Source organism: Lotus japonicus, chromosome 3 (assembly GCF_012489685.1).
Source record: "Lotus japonicus ecotype B-129 chromosome 3, LjGifu_v1.2".
Lineage (NCBI taxonomy): Eukaryota > Viridiplantae > Streptophyta > Magnoliopsida > Fabales > Fabaceae > Lotus > Lotus japonicus.
In genome coordinates this window covers 37,213,026-37,230,001 of record NC_080043.1, presented here as the reverse complement: position 1 = coordinate 37,230,001, position 16,976 = coordinate 37,213,026, and the positions used below count along the sequence as shown (strand labels likewise).

The 16,976-nt window shown below is 37.5% G+C and overlaps 2 protein-coding genes across 4 annotated transcripts; one reads left to right on the top strand and one right to left on the bottom strand.

The window, feature by feature from the left end:
* Nucleotides 1-328: 328 nt before the first annotated feature.
* Nucleotides 329-2,144, top strand: LOC130709526 (photosynthetic NDH subunit of lumenal location 3, chloroplastic). The gene is made up of 3 exons (XM_057558913.1): nt 329-899; nt 1,360-1,646; nt 1,736-2,144. The coding sequence occupies exons 1-3, from the start codon at nt 566-568 to the stop codon at nt 1,850-1,852; spliced, it is 738 nt and encodes a 245-aa protein (XP_057414896.1). The 5' UTR covers nt 329-565; the 3' UTR covers nt 1,853-2,144.
* Nucleotides 2,145-4,737: 2,593 nt separating this feature from the next.
* LOC130709525 (disease resistance protein RUN1-like) lies at nt 4,738-9,992 on the bottom strand. 3 transcript variants are annotated; one of them, XM_057558909.1, is made up of 5 exons: nt 9,336-9,992; nt 8,050-9,154; nt 7,673-7,945; nt 6,666-7,544; nt 4,738-5,606 (listed from the first exon to the last, which is right to left on the bottom strand). In XM_057558909.1, the coding sequence occupies exons 1-5, from the start codon at nt 9,878-9,880 to the stop codon at nt 4,962-4,964; spliced, it is 3,447 nt and encodes a 1,148-aa protein (XP_057414892.1). In that variant the 5' UTR covers nt 9,881-9,992; the 3' UTR covers nt 4,738-4,961. The 3 variants fall into 3 exon arrangements, with proteins under 3 accessions (XP_057414892.1, XP_057414893.1, XP_057414894.1); XM_057558910.1 differs by having other exon boundaries at nt 9,317-9,461; XM_057558911.1 differs by having other exon boundaries at nt 5,376-5,606; nt 6,760-7,544; nt 9,336-9,991.
* Nucleotides 9,993-16,976: the final 6,984 nt, after the last annotated feature.

The following is a 16,976-nucleotide window of genomic DNA, read 5'->3' as shown; positions in this document are numbered from 1 at the left end:
CTCTGCGACTATAGAGCAGCTATAGTTCCGTTTATTGATTCGAACCTGAATACAATCACTCAGCAATTGCAATTTCTCTCAATTGCACTAGTGCCTCTTGTGTCTCTTGTGTTTTTAGAGTTACATTGTTATCCTATTTATAGTGGATTCTATTGATATCTATTTTACAATAAAATCCTATAACAATCCCTTAAAACCTTTAACAATCCACATTAAATCAAATCCTAATAAACTAAAGATTTTAGCCCAAAATATAATGAGGCAAATCTCAACAAGTATATTCATTTATCGATTATTATTATTATTATTGTTGTTGTTTTTTTTTTTTGGTTAAATATTATTGTTGTTGTTGTGAGTGTCCCACCAAACGAGATAGGGTCAGGCCACAGTGTAGCATCCCAGCAAATTAAGCCCATACAATACACATCAAATGAATTTACAGAAACATCCTTCGATGTGGAATGAGGATATCCTTTCTGGTTGGCACTCAATGCCATGGTACTGGATAGCATTAGCACTTCACAGTTCACAAAGGATATGACATGAATATCATTTCCTAATTTTGATGAATCATCTTTCTTTTTCAAATCCCACTCATTATTATATGAGTTCCTTCACCACCATGGCTCCTCTGACAAACTTGCATGGAGTCTCCAAAAACTTAACCCCCATTACATGCCTTCCAAATGTGCACAGGACCCTTAGGAGAGGACATGTAGTTGGATTTCTTGGAAGAAAATCACAGGAATTTTCAGAATGTTCAGTTCAGTCTACAAGAAGAGCAGCAGCAATAAGCTTTGCCACTCTACTCCTTACAGGACAATTCAAGGACAATGTTTCATTAGCTGATAATGGCTTCTGGATTGATGGACCTCTTCCAGAACCAATTGTCATCAACAGTAAGATTTCTAGTGACTAATAATGTGTTTGCATCGTCCTATCTTTCATCAGAATCAATTCTAAAATCGAGAATGGAATCACAAAGTTTTTTCTCAGAATTCAATTCTGAAGCCAGAATCAGTTATAGGAAGGTTTTGAAACATGTACTAAATTCAAAAAAAATAAGAAAACCTGGTGGTATAAAGCTCCCGAGGGGCCGAACCCACTTTGTTGATCTAAGTATGTAGTCTTACCTTGCATTTTTTCAAAAGACTGATTCTACTGCTCAAACATGTGACCGCAAAGTCACATAGCAGTATATGTAGTTCTTGCATAAACACAAGCATCAGTGGCTAATAAGATGAATACAAATATGGTTTCTTTACTCTCATATTTGATTGATATTTCCCTGGTCACTTGGACCAATTAAGAATGGTATTTATTTAATCATTTTTATGTGAATACTTATTATTTGGTTAGAGATTGCAAATGAGAAAACGGGGACTCGTTCTTTTCTCAAAAAGAGACTCTACATGGCAAATATTGGAGTCAAAGGAAGTGTGTACAGGATCAAGAAATATGCCTTTGATCTTCTGGCAATGGCAGATTTGGTTAAAGAAGACACCCTCAACTATGTGAGGAGGTACCTGAGGCTCAAGTCCACATTCATGTACCATGATTTTGACAAGGTTATCTCTGCCACTCCAGTTGATGAGAAGCAGCAACTAACTGACATGGCTAATAAATTGTTTGATAATTTTGAAAAGGTAGATGCTCTTTCTTTTCTTGCCCTCAAAATGGAGTATGTTATGAATAAATGATGGATTAACAAATTGTGTTTCTGATGCAATGACAGCTTGAAGAAGCTTCAAGGAAGAAAAATTTGTCTGAAACAAAATCATGCTATCAGGAAAGTGAGATTTTGCTTAAAGAGGTCATGGACCGAATGACTGCAATGTATAAAACAATTTGACATGATTTTAATCAAGCTGTGTTACTCTTGCTCTTATCAAAAACAATTTTATGTTTTTGATTTACTATAGAGAAATACTATGACTAGATGAATTTAAGTGCAGAATTGCAAGTGGAGGATAGTGTCCTTAACCACAGTGAACACTAAATTTAACATAAAATTATTCATGTGTATTTTAGGACATTGGTTTAATTCTTGTTGCACACAATTCTTCACATAAGTAGTGTTTATCACAAGCTAGGTGAGTTCAACTACCAAAAAAACGGACCGATATATTTAATGGCAAACTGGGGGCAGTAGCTCTCAAGAGACAAAATTCTTAATAAAATAGTATTGGAATATTGTATTTGCCCCCTTAAATTTTTATATAGCATAATCTAATTAGTCGTCTATTATTCTGATGAATGTGTTAAATTTTCACTTCCTTAACTCATTTTTCTTGGTTCCTTCATGACAAATATTTTCAAGTAATCTGCATTCTGCAACAGGAAGAACTTTCCAATGGTAGTCCATATTTCTGCATTTTCTTTATTTCTGTTTTATATTCCGGGTCAGTAACAATATTCCCAATTATAGATTCATATGCAAAACCCCTCAGTTTGGCAAAAAGTTTTATGCCTAAGAATTCCTATCCAAGATCCTTAATGAAACAAACTAGCTGCTATGTTACATCCCTTCATTTGCATATTTTTTAAGTTTGGACCCGTGTGAAAGCCCCATAAATTTGACTTGAAAAATAGTATAATAGTTAGGCAATTGACACTTTAACCACAAAGGAATTGACAAATTAAATTCGATGTAGATGTAGTAACTGCAAGTTGCAAAGACTCAACCAACTAGTACTAACTTATAGCCAAGGGTCAAGCCAATGATACTTGCGTGACACTCAATCCAACACTTAAAAAAGTAACATGAGCACATATGAAGATATTTTGAAAAGAAAAAAATACTAATAATAAAAGATAATGCACCTAACACAGTGACTGAGACTCATCACCATCGATGTTAAGGACAAGATTACTTAAATAGGGTAGTTTATCAAGTTTGATTTCTGAAAAGTGAAAAGCATTCTCAAAATAGTGACTATCACTTGACCTTAAAACAATCTGTCAACTGATGAAACAGAGAAAGTGCAATGAAATTATGAATATATAACATTTAGCAGAACCGGAAATGGAACTAATATAATGGGAGATTTTTCAAGTATACTTTACTTGGGAATTTCTTCACAATACAGGTTAAACAATGTATTCATCTATCTGAAGATTGAAAATGGTCGACCAAGCGTGACATTGTTGTGAGTGTGACGCCTAGTTGTTCCAATTTCACAAGTATCCACTCTTGATTCAAACCAGAGTGAGCGTGACTCACCTGCTGAAGCATATGCCATGAGAGATTTTTGCAAACATTAATGTATGAGTCCCCCCACCCAGACAAGGCTGTTCAACATTGTTTCAAGAAATTAGATCAACTCAAATGATTAAAAGATAGAAACTAACAACAATCAATGTTGTAAAAAACTAAAAACCAATCTGCTACATTATAATATTATATACCTTTGGCCTGTTTTGTAATATAATTTATTATGATATGATTTCCCATATAAATTACAATAAAAAGAAACTAACAATGCATAGCAATAGCATAGAAAGTTCTTCATGCGCATTCCAATAACTGACTTAGAGAGTGTAACATAGAACATTGTTGTTCTGTCACTAGTCAGAGATTCTTATACTTCATCAAAGTTAACAAAACTTGGGCACTATTATGGAATTTAGAACAGTAAAAGCCAGGAACATATCAAAATATGGGGAAAAATCACCTGAAGTAGATATGTAGTAGATATGTAAGAATTGAGCTCCTGAATGGGACATGATCCTCCTTCATGGCCAAGGAAAATATAACATCACTTAATGATGACAGACTCCTCATTTACAAAAGAAAGAAAGCTTAGATTATTAGAAAGCAAATAAGCAAAAGTGCAAAACGATAAAAAATAGAAAACATCTTAGCTTTGCATACTTACGTTTCTCTCCATCGTTTCCCGGTTGGTCCACTCCTTTAAAGACGCTCACTTTCAGCAAGATTAACAAGAGTTAGAATAATTTGTACTAGTTGATCAGCACTCTAAGGCTCCGTTTGGTAGAGAAGAGAGAGATAGAGAAGAGAGAGTAGAGAAGAGAGAAGTTGAGTAGAGAGAAATATGTGAGAAATAGAGTGGATTTATAGGTTGTTTGGTATGATAAAAAAGAGAAGAGAGATAGAGAAGAGAGAATGAGGTGGAGGAGAGAGAAAAAGTTACTTTTTATATTAAATATTAATTTATCCAAGTGGTACACTTTTCTGGCGGTTTGACAACATTACTGGAGCCATTAAATCGCCAGAAATTTTAAAATAGATGCAAAAAAGGATCTGATTTGTGCATCACGTGTGTACTGTTGGAAATCTCTCCAATTTGAGAAGATCCAATAAAGTCAGTGGGACCCACGTTTTGATCTCTCTCTTCCCTCACTCATGTCAAACCAAACAAGGGTGCCATCAACAACTCTCCTCTAACTCTCTCTTCTCTCTTTCTCTCTTCCCTATCTCTCTTCTAACAAACAAGGCCTAACAGATCAACGAGATAGTTTGCACTCTAACAACTGACTAGCAATTGAACAATATAGCTGGCAACTATGAAGCTATTCATTAAAAACGCAGACTTCGTGCTATAAAGCTACCGCTATGCGCGAGGTCCAGAAAGGGACCAGACACCACTTGGTGGATCTAATGTAGGCGGTTTTACTTTACATTTTTGCTTGTGACCGCAAAGTCAGATGACAGCAAACTTTATCGTTGTGCCGAAGCTCGCCCTCTCATATAATAAAAAAATAAAATATAATGGGTAAGTAACTGAGCATGGAATTACCTTATAACCAATCCAGAGCACTTTGTACAAGCTTTCAAGTTTCTGTAATTTCTTGTGATGTGTCGAGATAAAAAAAAAACTTCATAAAATGCAAAAGAATGTTTTGCCCTAGGAAAACAATAGTAACATCAACTCCATCATAACCTCTAACAATGTTTTGGCTTAGGGATCATGTTGTGTGCTTTCACTGTAGTTGGCCTATCAAAGACCCAGATTAGAGAGATTATTTTCTTTCCCCTCGGCTTGATCATTTTCTACTTCATCTTCTTCAGAAATGAACCAATTGTATGGAAGTTGGATTTTTGGCCCAAAGTTGCTATTACTTTTTTCTACATTATCAATGGCAAGCCTCTTGGAACATAGTCTTGGAGATCTCCTTTCTAATGCCTCTCCATTTTTCGCAATTAGCATGTTCAACCCCCATTTCTTTATCATCAAACTTGGGTAGGCTTTAAATGTGATGTGTGCTCCCGTTTTCAAAAAGTGGCAGTGTTGCCGAGATATATAGATTATCCAAAGATATTTTCTCCCATCAATACTCTCTGGTTCCAAATTAAGTGCCATGTCAAAACGTTCTTCGGTATGGTCACTTTCAAAAGAAAGATAAAAAGGGTGTGGCAATTGTGGTGAACATGGATCATGTGAAGAACTACTAGCAATCGAAGGACCACTTTTTACCTTCTTAAATACTACACAAAAGGCAAAGCCTATGCAGCTATCATCAACACTAGAGTTCATTATCCTTATTGTTGAGCCCCCATCAAATTGATGATTGAACCATACTGGTGTTGTTTCGTTATTCCAGGGAACAACAATGTCAAAGCCACACCGAAAGTGACGAGGTTCCTGAAAATGGAAAACAGGTATGTGCATTAGAGCTAGAGAGAGTGCAAAGGAAGGCCATAAGGACAATAAAAAATACATAATCCTTGCATTTTACTATACTGACATAATAATTTAAAATACTGTCTCTTCCTATTTATCTGTCCATATAGTAGCTCGACATTTATTATCATTTTATCAAAAATTAATTACGCTTTTAGCCCATCTAATATAGCTAATCTGTGATTTTGGTTTCTATAGATTTTTTTAGCAAATTTAGTCCCTCAATATTTAAAATTCTTACAATTAAGTCCCTTAACAACTCTTATTCTACTTATAACTCTCAGATTCTAATTATTTAGGTGAAATTTTACAAATTGATTTGATTAAATCATTGTCAACCTTCTTCCACTCAAAACCTATACAAACCAAACTAAATTTTATCCAAGACTTCAAAACAAATCCCAAAAGTTCTCCTCTCTAAACCCTAATCTTACATCCAATAAAATCCTTACTGAACTTTTTAATTTCATACTTTCTAATTTGTATTCTTTTCTCAATCCATCTTACCAAAATATTTGAATAGAAAATGAATATTTAAGAATTTTTTGCATGTAAAAATTGACAAAATGACCAAATTTTCTTATTTCTTAAAGTACAAGGACTTCCAAAATCATAGTGAAAACTAGAGGACTAAAAGTTTAGTTTAAGTCTTTCATCAATTATACCATTGTGTAATGCTAGTAATATACAAGTGCTGTAAAAGTTGTTTATTAAGAAGTAGTTAAAAAGTCAAAGAGAGTTTAAAAATAATTCAAATAAATTAATTGTATTTCTTGATGTATGTGTTTTCTTTTTGTTCTGAATAGATGAATATTAAGGGAGTTGTTACTTTTTTACTTATGAAAAGTATCTAATGGGAAACTAGGAGACTTGTTAAGCTCATGGCAATCCAACAATTAAAAATATGTTGGATTTAGAACCTAGTGAGATACAAGTAATATCATAGGGAAAAAAGCAAGAGAAAAAGTGACTAACAAATTAAGACTAGAGAGGTAAGATTAAGATATGAAAAGCACACACCGTAACTAGCCTTAAGGGCCATTGCAATTCAAAGTTGAAGTATAGCAGATCATTATAGACAACCTTGGGGCAGTCAAAAATGTATAATCCTGACCTATGATCACGAGATCCGGATTCTGTTTTAAAATATTTTCCTACCGATGAAGCACTTTCTGGTGGTAGCCATGGCAAACATTCAAGCTTATGGCAATGGGCCAAGTTTAAATATGCTAGACTAGAAAGCCTTTGAGTGGTAGGTGGTAGTGAAACAAAATTGTTTCCTTGTAGATTTAGTCTTTCTAAACACCTTAACTCTCCAATAGCATCAGAGACATTGGGAAGATTGCAAAAACTCAGGTTCAAACAAATCAAAGACCTCAGTTGAAAAGAAGGGTTGGAAATCCATCTCAAGGGCATGTTCATAAGTTTACAGCAGCCACATAGATCTAGAGTTATGAGAGATGTCATGGTATTAACACTGCTGGGTATAGTCACAAGATTTGTGCAATCTCTCAAACTCAAGAGTCTAAGTTTCACAAGAGCCCCAATTGATTCATGAACCACATATAAACTTCTGCATTGATCCATATCAAGGTACTCCAGATTTGAGATGCCAGTAAAATATGGGGTGTGTTTAAGTTTTGTGCAACCAGATAGGTGTAACACTTTTAGAGAACATAGATTAGATCCATCACCAAAATCAAGGCTGATTAAACTTCTACAGTTTCTCAAACTCAAGAAAGCAAGTTTTGTAAGAACTCCAATGGATGGATGGACATGTAATAAGTTTGTGCATCCTGTAAGATCTAACCGCTCAAGATTTGGAATCCCTTCAAAACTTGGAGTCTCCAAAAGATACTTAGAGTTGCTCATATCCACCCTTCTCAGACAGGGGAGGTGCTGTAAAGATAGAATTAACCATCAACATTTCACCATGTTATATTAAAACTAAAAGCAAAGACAACTTTTAAAAAGCTTTGCTTATATTAACAAGGAAATATCATATTTAGGAAAATCCATTAAAGTACCTTGGTGCCCTTCCAAAGTCGTTGGATGCTACTATGAGGCATATTCAATTCCACAAGATAATATGGCTCAAATGTTGATGGCAGAATAAGAAAAGGGTAATCATGCCACAAAAGGTATTCTAAATTGTTAGAAAGGAAAGTGAGTCTTCCTGAAAAATTCCTATGATATAATATCAGCAATCTAAGACTCTTCATTTTTGACAATCCTTCGGCCTTGCATTTAGAGACATTTTCTTTTTGGTCTAGCACTATGCCTTCAACATTGTCTGTTCCCTGGAAATTAAGAACTAGAAGACACATGTTATGCACTTTTTGTTCTAAGAACTAATATTAACATTAGCCAACAACAACTGATTTTGAAAAATATAACTGATTACCGTTTCTGTCTCCAAGACATTGTAGAAATCTTTGTAAAGCCACAGTCTACTCCACGATCCAGGCTGTCTGGGACATTGGTGCCGAACAATTTTCTTCCCCAATTCTTGTAACATTTCATGCATATGAATTTCTTGGTTTCTAATGGTTATGAGTGATTTTTCAATCAAACTTTGTATTCCAATGTGAGGGTGTAATCCACAAGCATCTAAAATTCGCTTTACATAATCCACCCTTTCCCCTTTGAAGAAACAAGCAATGTGCAGAAACATTTCTTTCTCCTCGTGTTGTAGTCCATCAACACTTATCTGGAGCACATCCATAATTTCCTTGTGTGGACTATTCTCCAATCTATCCAAGGCATCTCTCCACTGGATAGCGTCTCGGGTGCACAAGAAAGAACCTATTACTCTAATAGCTAATGGAAGACATTGAGCATATTTTAGTACATCAGGAATCAACTCCATACAAGTACTACTTTGGTCTTCACTTTTGAAGGCCCTTCTACAAAAAAGTTCACGAGCATCATTATTATTCAATAGTGTAACCTGGTGAACTTTATCAGCTCCATATACTCTCAGAATATGCTCATCCCTAGTAGTTATGATTATTCTACTTCCAGCACAAAGCAATTTAGGATTTATAGCCAACTCTTGCAATTGCTCTAACTGATCAACATTGTCGAGAACTACAAGGATCTTAACAGTGCTGTGTAGCCTATTTGTTATAATTCTGGATATTTCACAAGTACTGCAAGTGTCTAGATTTTTCTCTTCTAGAGTTTGCCGAAGAATTTGTTTCTGTACAGCAATAGCACCACCATCCCTATAAAGTTTGCTCACGTTCTCAACAAAACAAGGAGCATCAAATTGATGAGAAATTCTGTCATACAAGACAGTAGCATGAGTGGTCTTTCCTATTCCACCCATCCCCCAAATCCCTAAGACTCGAATATCATCATCATGCTCTGAACTCAATTTTAGAAGGTCTTCTAATTCTTTCACATGAGGCTGTATCCCAATCAGATCATTAGTAAAACTAGAAAATTTATGATCCAATGCTCTTAACACTGCCTGAACAATTTTTTCAATCTCTCCAAACTCTGGCCTGAAAGACAAACGCAAAATAAGATCACTGATTGATGTAACTTCAGTAACAAGTATCCTTCTACGATTATCTTAAAAACCAAAATCAATTATGGAAAGAAGCTTTTATCAGCAATTTCTGGGCTCCAAAATTGATTATGATGAAAGAGAAGCTGACACTAACCTGCTATTATAATACTTACTTGTTCCTGACATCCCAACCAGCTGAACTAGCCAAACTTGTCATAGCTCTCTGCCACCGGTAAACCTTGCCCGGATCATCTTTGAACTTCCTAAAGTGTGAAGCAAAGGCAATATGGCACACCCCATCTTGCTTTCGTAAATGAGATGGGTCGACATCATAGAAAACAGGGAAAACGGTTTGTTTCAATTCTTTACTGCAATCAGCAATAGTGGCCATCTCATCCAAACACCATGTAGACTTAGCATAGTCTTTAGAGAAGATAACGATAGAAACCCGCGAGTCTTTAATGGCTTGCACGAGTTGTGGTGAAATGGCTTTTCCTTTCCGGAGACTTGTGTCATCCTGGAAGGTGAAAATGCCTTTTCTGGTGAGATGAGTGTAAAGATGGTCCACAAAAGTGTTGCGGGTGTCAGCACCTTTAAAACTGAGGAACACATCATGTTTATAGTACCTGCCAGAAGATGATGAGCAGTTAGAATCCATGGAAACTGTATCTCCGACCAGCAAGGCACAAGTTCTCTCACTTGAATGTTTTGTGTCCATCTTCTCTCTATTCCTTGGTTGATTCACCAGAAGAACCTATGGTTCTCAATGATGGGATGGGAGACGATGAAATTGAATAGCTTGATTGATGATACATCACCAAGTTCATATAATTGTGCGCACTAACATGGGACGTCAACCACTTTTGGCTCCACATGCAAAGCTGAGGAAAAAGGTTGGTTCCACATTCTCTGGGATGTTCCAACACTGATAATGATCGTCACATTGTCATTTGAAATTTGGTGACTATATTTTTCTCCAAAAATATTCAGGGTAATAGTGTTTGAGTGGGGCAGCGGAAAACTAAACTCTTCACTGTCTTACGGCTCATGAAGGGGTTGAGAGTTTTACCATCCACACATTGGGTAAGAGGCTAAGAGCATAAGTGGTCAAGGACATCATCCATAAACATTCACCACAAAACCTTAAGGCAATGGGTGAGTGGATCCTTCCAGTTTTAAACTTTTTAAGTTTTGCTTACATATCCAATGTAGGACTATTTCATTCACAATTGTTATTTCAACACTCCCCTTCAATTGTGAATCCATTTTCATGTTTTCAATTTTTTTACTACCCTTCAAGTCTAACTGACATGTTCTTTTTTCTTTTCATTTTTTCCTTTTTACTCCCCTTGAGCATTTCATTTCATACATTCTTGCATCACCGTTGGAACTCAACACCAAAGAGGCTCACTGCCTTCTAAGAGCACCTCCAATGAGAGTGTCTCACACCAAAGAGACTCTCTCATTAGTGCGGTAGTATAGAAACTTCTCTCTCATGTGTCTTTCATAAATATGTTCTTATAAAATATTATTATATTTGCTTATCATTTTATCATATAAAGTGTGTAGTTGAATGTGGGGTCTACTAGAGAAACTTTTAAGAGTTTTTGGGTTGGAGTAAAAAGTTAGTAAAATTGTTTAGATGATGTGGCACTACGGGGAATTGTAAAGAATGAAGTGTAGACACTCTAGTGAGTGTGATGGATAAAGATGCTCTAATCTCCACAACTTTCAAGATGATTTAATGATACAAGGAGTCGAAGGAGCCGTCACATCATGGTTGTGTCATTGACTTCACTCGCCAACGACCTTTCACTTGGGTCGTCACACCATTGTCACTCATGGTTGCATCATTGACTTCACTCGCCATTGACCTCTCACTCGGTTGTTGCACACCATCGACTTCACTTGTCGTTGACCATGATTGTACCATCGGCTCTTTCTCTGTCACAAATTCACTCAAACCAATGCTCTGATACCACTGTTGGAGTGGCACAGCGGAACGCTAGACTCTTCACAGTCTTACGGCTCATGAGGGGGTTGAGAGTTTTACCATCCATACATTGGGTTAAGAGGCTAAGAGCATAAGTGGTAAAGGACATCATCCACATACATTCACCACAAAACCTTAAGGCAATGGGTGAGTGGGTCCTTCTACTTATAAACTCTTTAACTCTTGCTTACATATCCAATGTGAGACTATTTTATTCACAATTATTACTTTAACGGACACAACCTTGATGTATACATACATGAGAGAAAAGAGATAAAAGGAGAAATGAAAAGTTAAAGTTGTTATAAGTGATGTGATGAGAAAACAATGATAAAATGAAAAATGATATGGAAGAGAGGTGGAAATACCATGGGCTATCTAAGACTCAGAATTTTATCGAAATTTTGAGAAAATTGGTTAAAATTCCATGAGTGATACACGAATAATGTTACTTTCACATCTCTCTTTGAGGTGAAATGAAGAGAGAGATAGGAAGAAAAGAAAAAGTATGAGAGGAAAAGTATGAGATGTGATAGATGATAATAGGAGAGAGATAAAAATAGAAATATGTAAAAATGAAGTGTTTAGAAAATGAGTCGTGTACATATCATTTATGATCATACACACCCCACATGAGAAAGAGAAGTAAAATATATAATAGATGGTGTTGTGTGATGTGATGTTGAAGTAAAGAAAAAAAAATGACAAGAAAAATAAAATGGAAAGGAGGTGGGTTGCTGTTAATGGATGACAAAGGGGGGATGGGAATCGCATGCGGCATGACAGAGACATGGAAAAGAAAGAGCAGGTTAGTGGAAATATGTGGGACAATCCTAATACATAGACCACACTACACTGGATACCATGGACACCCATAATTTTCTCTTAATCTCTCAAAAAAAATATCGATGGTGGACGTAGGAATAGTGTCAACACCTAACACCTTTAATCTATGGTAGTTAAAAACCGTCTCAAATTACAAAATTTAGCAACTTATAAAGGTTTTTTTACCGCCACAAAATGGAGGTATGTGTCCACCAATCATAACTTTTCTTTTTCTTTTTCTTCTAAATCGCATCATATACAAAATCTATCACTTATCTTTTTCTTCTTCCTATCTCTCATTTTTATTTAGTTGTCTAGTTAGTCACACAATGGTGTCTACCAAACATTATTGTAATGTGATAAACGGGAAAAGAGAGAAAAAGAGTGTATATGGATATTATTAGTGTTATGGTGTACACGAATCGAGAGAAAAATGAGAACAAGGTACTATTCCACTCATTACAATTATTTAGTTATCATATCTCAACTGTCTCTAAAGAGAACAACAGTCTTGTCTTGCATTTTTTGTCTCAAAAATATCTGTATCACGTGGACATTGCTTCTGAAGAGACTAATAGTCCAACCTTTTTACCAGCTAACTTGAACCAGAAGAATAGAGGCGTTCATTCAGGAACTATTAGAAATTAGGGGGCCTATACTCAACCACAAAAGCTAGCTCAAGAGTTGAGGTTTGCACAACCCTTATAAACACTTGATTGGCCTTATCTCTAGCCAATGTGGGACTTCTAACACACCCCCTCACGTCCAGGATTTGAACAGACTGGAACGTGGGAACAACAACGGGTGACCCAAATATGGGAGGTCTCCACACAACAAATGGATTTAGGATAGGCTCTGATACCATATTAGAAATTGGGAGGCCTATACTCAACCACAAAAGCTAGCTCAAGAGTTGAGGTTTGCACAACCCTTATAAACACTTGATTGGCCTTATGTCTAGCCAATGTGGGACTTCTAACAGGAAGGTGGAAGAGACTGCCATGCATGCATCACAAGGAAGGAAGGAAGGAAATGAGAGGAAGGAAGGATATCTGTGATGCCTCCTGGAAGCTGCAGTACAATGGAAACTGTATCAGGGGAGAAACATCCATTACCTCATTTACACCATATATTCGAAGAGTGAATACAAAATGACTTCTCGAAGATTGTTCATTCATCTGAGTTTTCCCCACAGACCTAAAAGAAAATAAAGAGAAAAACAAATATTAGTTGAAAGTGACATCCAAAAGCAAAGTATATATTTTAGCTTCTAGGAGTAAGTCAAAATATTTTGTTGCAATAGAAGTATGTCTACTTTTATTTTTTCCAAAGTCAGTAACCTATTTATCTTGATCCCATATAAAGCTAGCAAAAATGGCAAGTTCCTTCATTGTGCTTTTTTGATGGAGCAGGCACACACAGCCACATTGAACAAAAATTAAAAGCGTAGAAAGGATCCTCCTATGAAGTAATTTTTTACCTGCATTTTGCAGCTTGATTTAAAAGAAATGCAACCTCATTTACACTTTCAACATCCACTACTGTAAGATCAGTAACGTGGGTATTTCCACTGGCATCATGCTTGATCGTGTATTGCTTTCCAGGAGTACCATTTTCTACAAGTGCCGCATCTGATGTCGACCGATTTGTAGATAACAGATCACGAATGGTTTCATTCAATATTTCCAACATTGATACCTGTAAAAAATTTATGTAGGAGAAAGCTTATTAGATCTCAACGTCATACTTAAAACTTGTACACATTGCAATGATGGAGGAGTTAAGAAGACAATATTTTATATCACCTGCATTTCGTATTTCCATCCTTGGGGCTGCTGAGACTGTCTTGTTTGAAATATTTGTTTGAGTGATCGAGATATCAAACCCTTTTCTCAGTTAGGGCGTTGTCGTCGAGATGAATTGCCAAGAGTTGGAATTGTGTTTCCCATGGGCTGGGGTTCTGAAGAAAGAAACGATCTGCCAAAAAGAGCCAGTTGCGTTTTTGCCGCTGAAAGCTAGGAACTCTAGTGGGGAAAAGGTGGGCGTTGGGTTTGGAATGGTATCGGCAATGGAGGAAATGGTGGGATTATGGGTGAAAAGGTTTGGGGTAGCAGGTTGGAGGTATGAACTATGAAGAATACGTGGGTAAAGGATGGGGATATTGATGTAGTTGGGGGTTTTGTTGGGGATAAGAGGGATGATTTGGCTGGGGGTTTTGGTAATAAACCTGTAAGGTTTGGGGTTGTGGGATTGGTGATAGGAATGTTGTGGGTGACATGGATGTGGCTGAGAAGAATATTGTGTATGAGAGTGGTGGCATGGTTCAGGATTTGGGTTTGCCACCCTGGGTATGGGGCCTAGCACCATTCGATAAAGGATTTAAAGTTCCGTATTAATATGAGATATAAGATTCCGTATTTTTTTCAGTATGTAAAGATAGAGGTATTTTCAACTTCATTAGATACGAAACTATATGTTCTGTACGGTAATTCGGGTTTTTAAAAAAAGGGGTAGGGTGCCAAGCTCCATACCTAGGGTGGCAAACTCAAATTCCCATGATTCTGGGTGGTAGCTTGCGGCAAGGTGATGGATTTGGTGGGTGAAATGGGGAGGGGAAAATGATGGTGATGCAAAAGGGTTTGGAATTCCAGGTTCAGGATTGAATCTGATCTCCCATAGGTATTGGAGTTGTTCTACCATAGAACCAAACCGTAAATCTGGTTGTAAATCCATGTGCGGTGGTAGAACTTCAGTTCGGAGGCATGAGTAACTCGGTGAAAGCACCAATTTGATAGAGAGAACGTCTTCCTCTATCAATGGTGAGAAGAACGTCACAACCGAAGGAAAAGAAAATCTGAAAAATAAATTACTTCTTATTTCTTTGATACCTCAACTGAAGGAAAAAACACTACTCTTACAGAGATGAGTAGTTTAACCTAATGGACCTAATGGGCCAGCTCAAAGAGGCTTAGCCTTATAATAAAAAGGACAAAAGACATAATCAAAAGGACATAATAAAAGACATAATCAAAAGGACTAAAATACTAAATATAAATGGGTGCGTTTAATGGACACCACCTAATTAGGTGGTGTACCTGTCCTCCATCAAATTTATGAGCGAAATTACTAGGTTGTCCCTGTCTTCTACCTTCCAACCCTAGTTTTGCACCACCGCTCCCACCCGCTGTCGCACCAAATCTCATCTTCGCCCCCACCCAATCAGCCTCCATTGCTCTCACCGCTTCTCACCTTCAAACTTGTGCCCAATAATGAGCGCCGCCAGCCAGTGTGCCGTTCGCGGCGAGGTCAAGGCAGCGGAGTTTGCGGTGGTGGCCCCTTGGCTGCTGCTGGTGCGATTCGCGGCAGCGAGGGAGGTAGATCGACCCATAACTGCGCGGCCTTGGGGAGCAGGACCAAGGTGAAATCACGCGGTGGGTGGAGTGGATGGCGACATCAGCCGCGGTGGCGGCTCTGACTGGAGATTACGACGGCGACTGGGCTTCCAGGGAGGAACGGTGGAGGTCGCACAGCCAAGATGGCTGAGATGGCAGTTCGGAATGGGCTAAACAGTGGAATCTGGGTCTCAATGAGCTGTTCACCGCGGTGGTTGCGTTGGGGTTACAGGTTGTGCTTGTGATTGTTTCTGGGTTGGTTCTGGGTTGATGATAAGGTTCAATGGTAATGGTGAACATTGAAGGAAGGTTCGGTATGGTTTTGAGTCGCAGAATTTTCATTGCTTGTGGCCTTGTGTTATTGTTGCATTCTTTCTGCTGATTGCATGTGGTGTGACATATGGGACTGAAAGTGATATCTCCTGCTTGAAAAGTGTGAAGGCTTCACTTGAAGACCCTTACAATTATTTGCAATCCTGGAATTTCGACCACAAGACAGAAGGGTTTATCTGCAAGTTTACTGGGGTTGAATGTTGGCATCCTCATGAGAACAGGGTCTTGAATCTCAAACTGTCCAACATGGCACTCAAGGGCCAGTTCCCTCGTGGCATTCGAAATTGCTCAAGCTTAACAGGATTGGATTTGTCAAATAACAAGCTCTCTAAAACCATTCCAAAAGATATATCTATCCTTCTCACCTTTGTGACATCCCTTGATCTATCTTCAAATGGCTTCACTGGGCCAATCCCTGTGTATCTTGCAAACTGTACCTATCTTAATACCATCAGACTTGACAAAAACCAACTCACTTGTCAAATTCCTAAAGAATTAACTCAGCTTTCGCGGCTTAAGTCATTTTCTGTTTCCAATAATTTTTTGACAGGGCAAATTCCGACATTTAGAAGCGGTGTAGCTTCAGCGGACAGTTATGCAAATAATTCAGGCCTCTGTGGTGCTCCCTTGGATCCTTGCAGGGCATAGTCTTCCAAGAGTAACACAGCAGTTATAGCTGGAGCAGCTGGCCCTGGAGTAACACAGCAGTCATCCTACCTCACCGCCTTCCCCTTCCTCCAACATGTACCTTCCGTTAATTTATGTTTATCCTTTGTTGCAATTGAATATCTACAACACCGGTCACGTTAGGATAACTATTGAAAAATTATCAAATACTTTTCTTTGGGGTTAGCAAGTTAAAGATTGGTTCACCCGAACACAGAAGAGAAGTGGAAACAAAGATGAGAACTTTGGGTTTACTGATGAGCTGTTTCCTGATCCACTGGTGCTATGTTTTACTACTTTGGGTTTACTTCTGATGTATGCATTTTCTTTTCTTTTCTCTCCTCATGCCTTTTCTTTCTTCTTTCTCTTCACTGTGTTTGAAACCATTGTCTGGTTGGTGTCGCACATGAAATTTAATCTATCACTTTCGAAGAACTCAGCATGGATAGCACCACTATGAAATCTAATCTGGGTTCTTCCCTCTGAGTCATTTTCTTAGACTGATTGAGGACAAATTTGAAAACTAATGGGAAGCAATTTCTGGAGACTTGTTTAGGAATTATTTTGGGTAATGTAAGCGGATTGTCTGGCTTCAATGAAACTCC

Excerpts from the sequence above, each read along its gene's own strand:
- LOC130709526 (XM_057558913.1), top strand. The coding sequence starts at position 566 with ATGAATCATCTTTCTTTTTCAAATCCCACTCATTATTATATGAGTTCC. Across the intron at positions 900-1,359 it reads AGAACCAATTGTCATCAACA|AGATTGCAAATGAGAAAACG; the intron begins GTAAGATTTCTA and ends TTATTTGGTTAG. Across the intron at positions 1,647-1,735 it reads TGTTTGATAATTTTGAAAAG|CTTGAAGAAGCTTCAAGGAA; the intron begins GTAGATGCTCTT and ends ATGCAATGACAG.
- LOC130709525 (XM_057558909.1), bottom strand. The coding sequence starts at position 9,880 with ATGGACACAAAACATTCAAGTGAGAGAACTTGTGCCTTGCTGGTCGGA. Across the intron at positions 9,155-9,335 it reads GGTTGGGATGTCAGGAACAA|GCCAGAGTTTGGAGAGATTG; the intron begins GTAAGTATTATA and ends TTTGTCTTTCAG. Across the intron at positions 7,946-8,049 it reads ATGTCTTGGAGACAGAAACG|GGAACAGACAATGTTGAAGG; the intron begins GTAATCAGTTAT and ends CTTAATTTCCAG.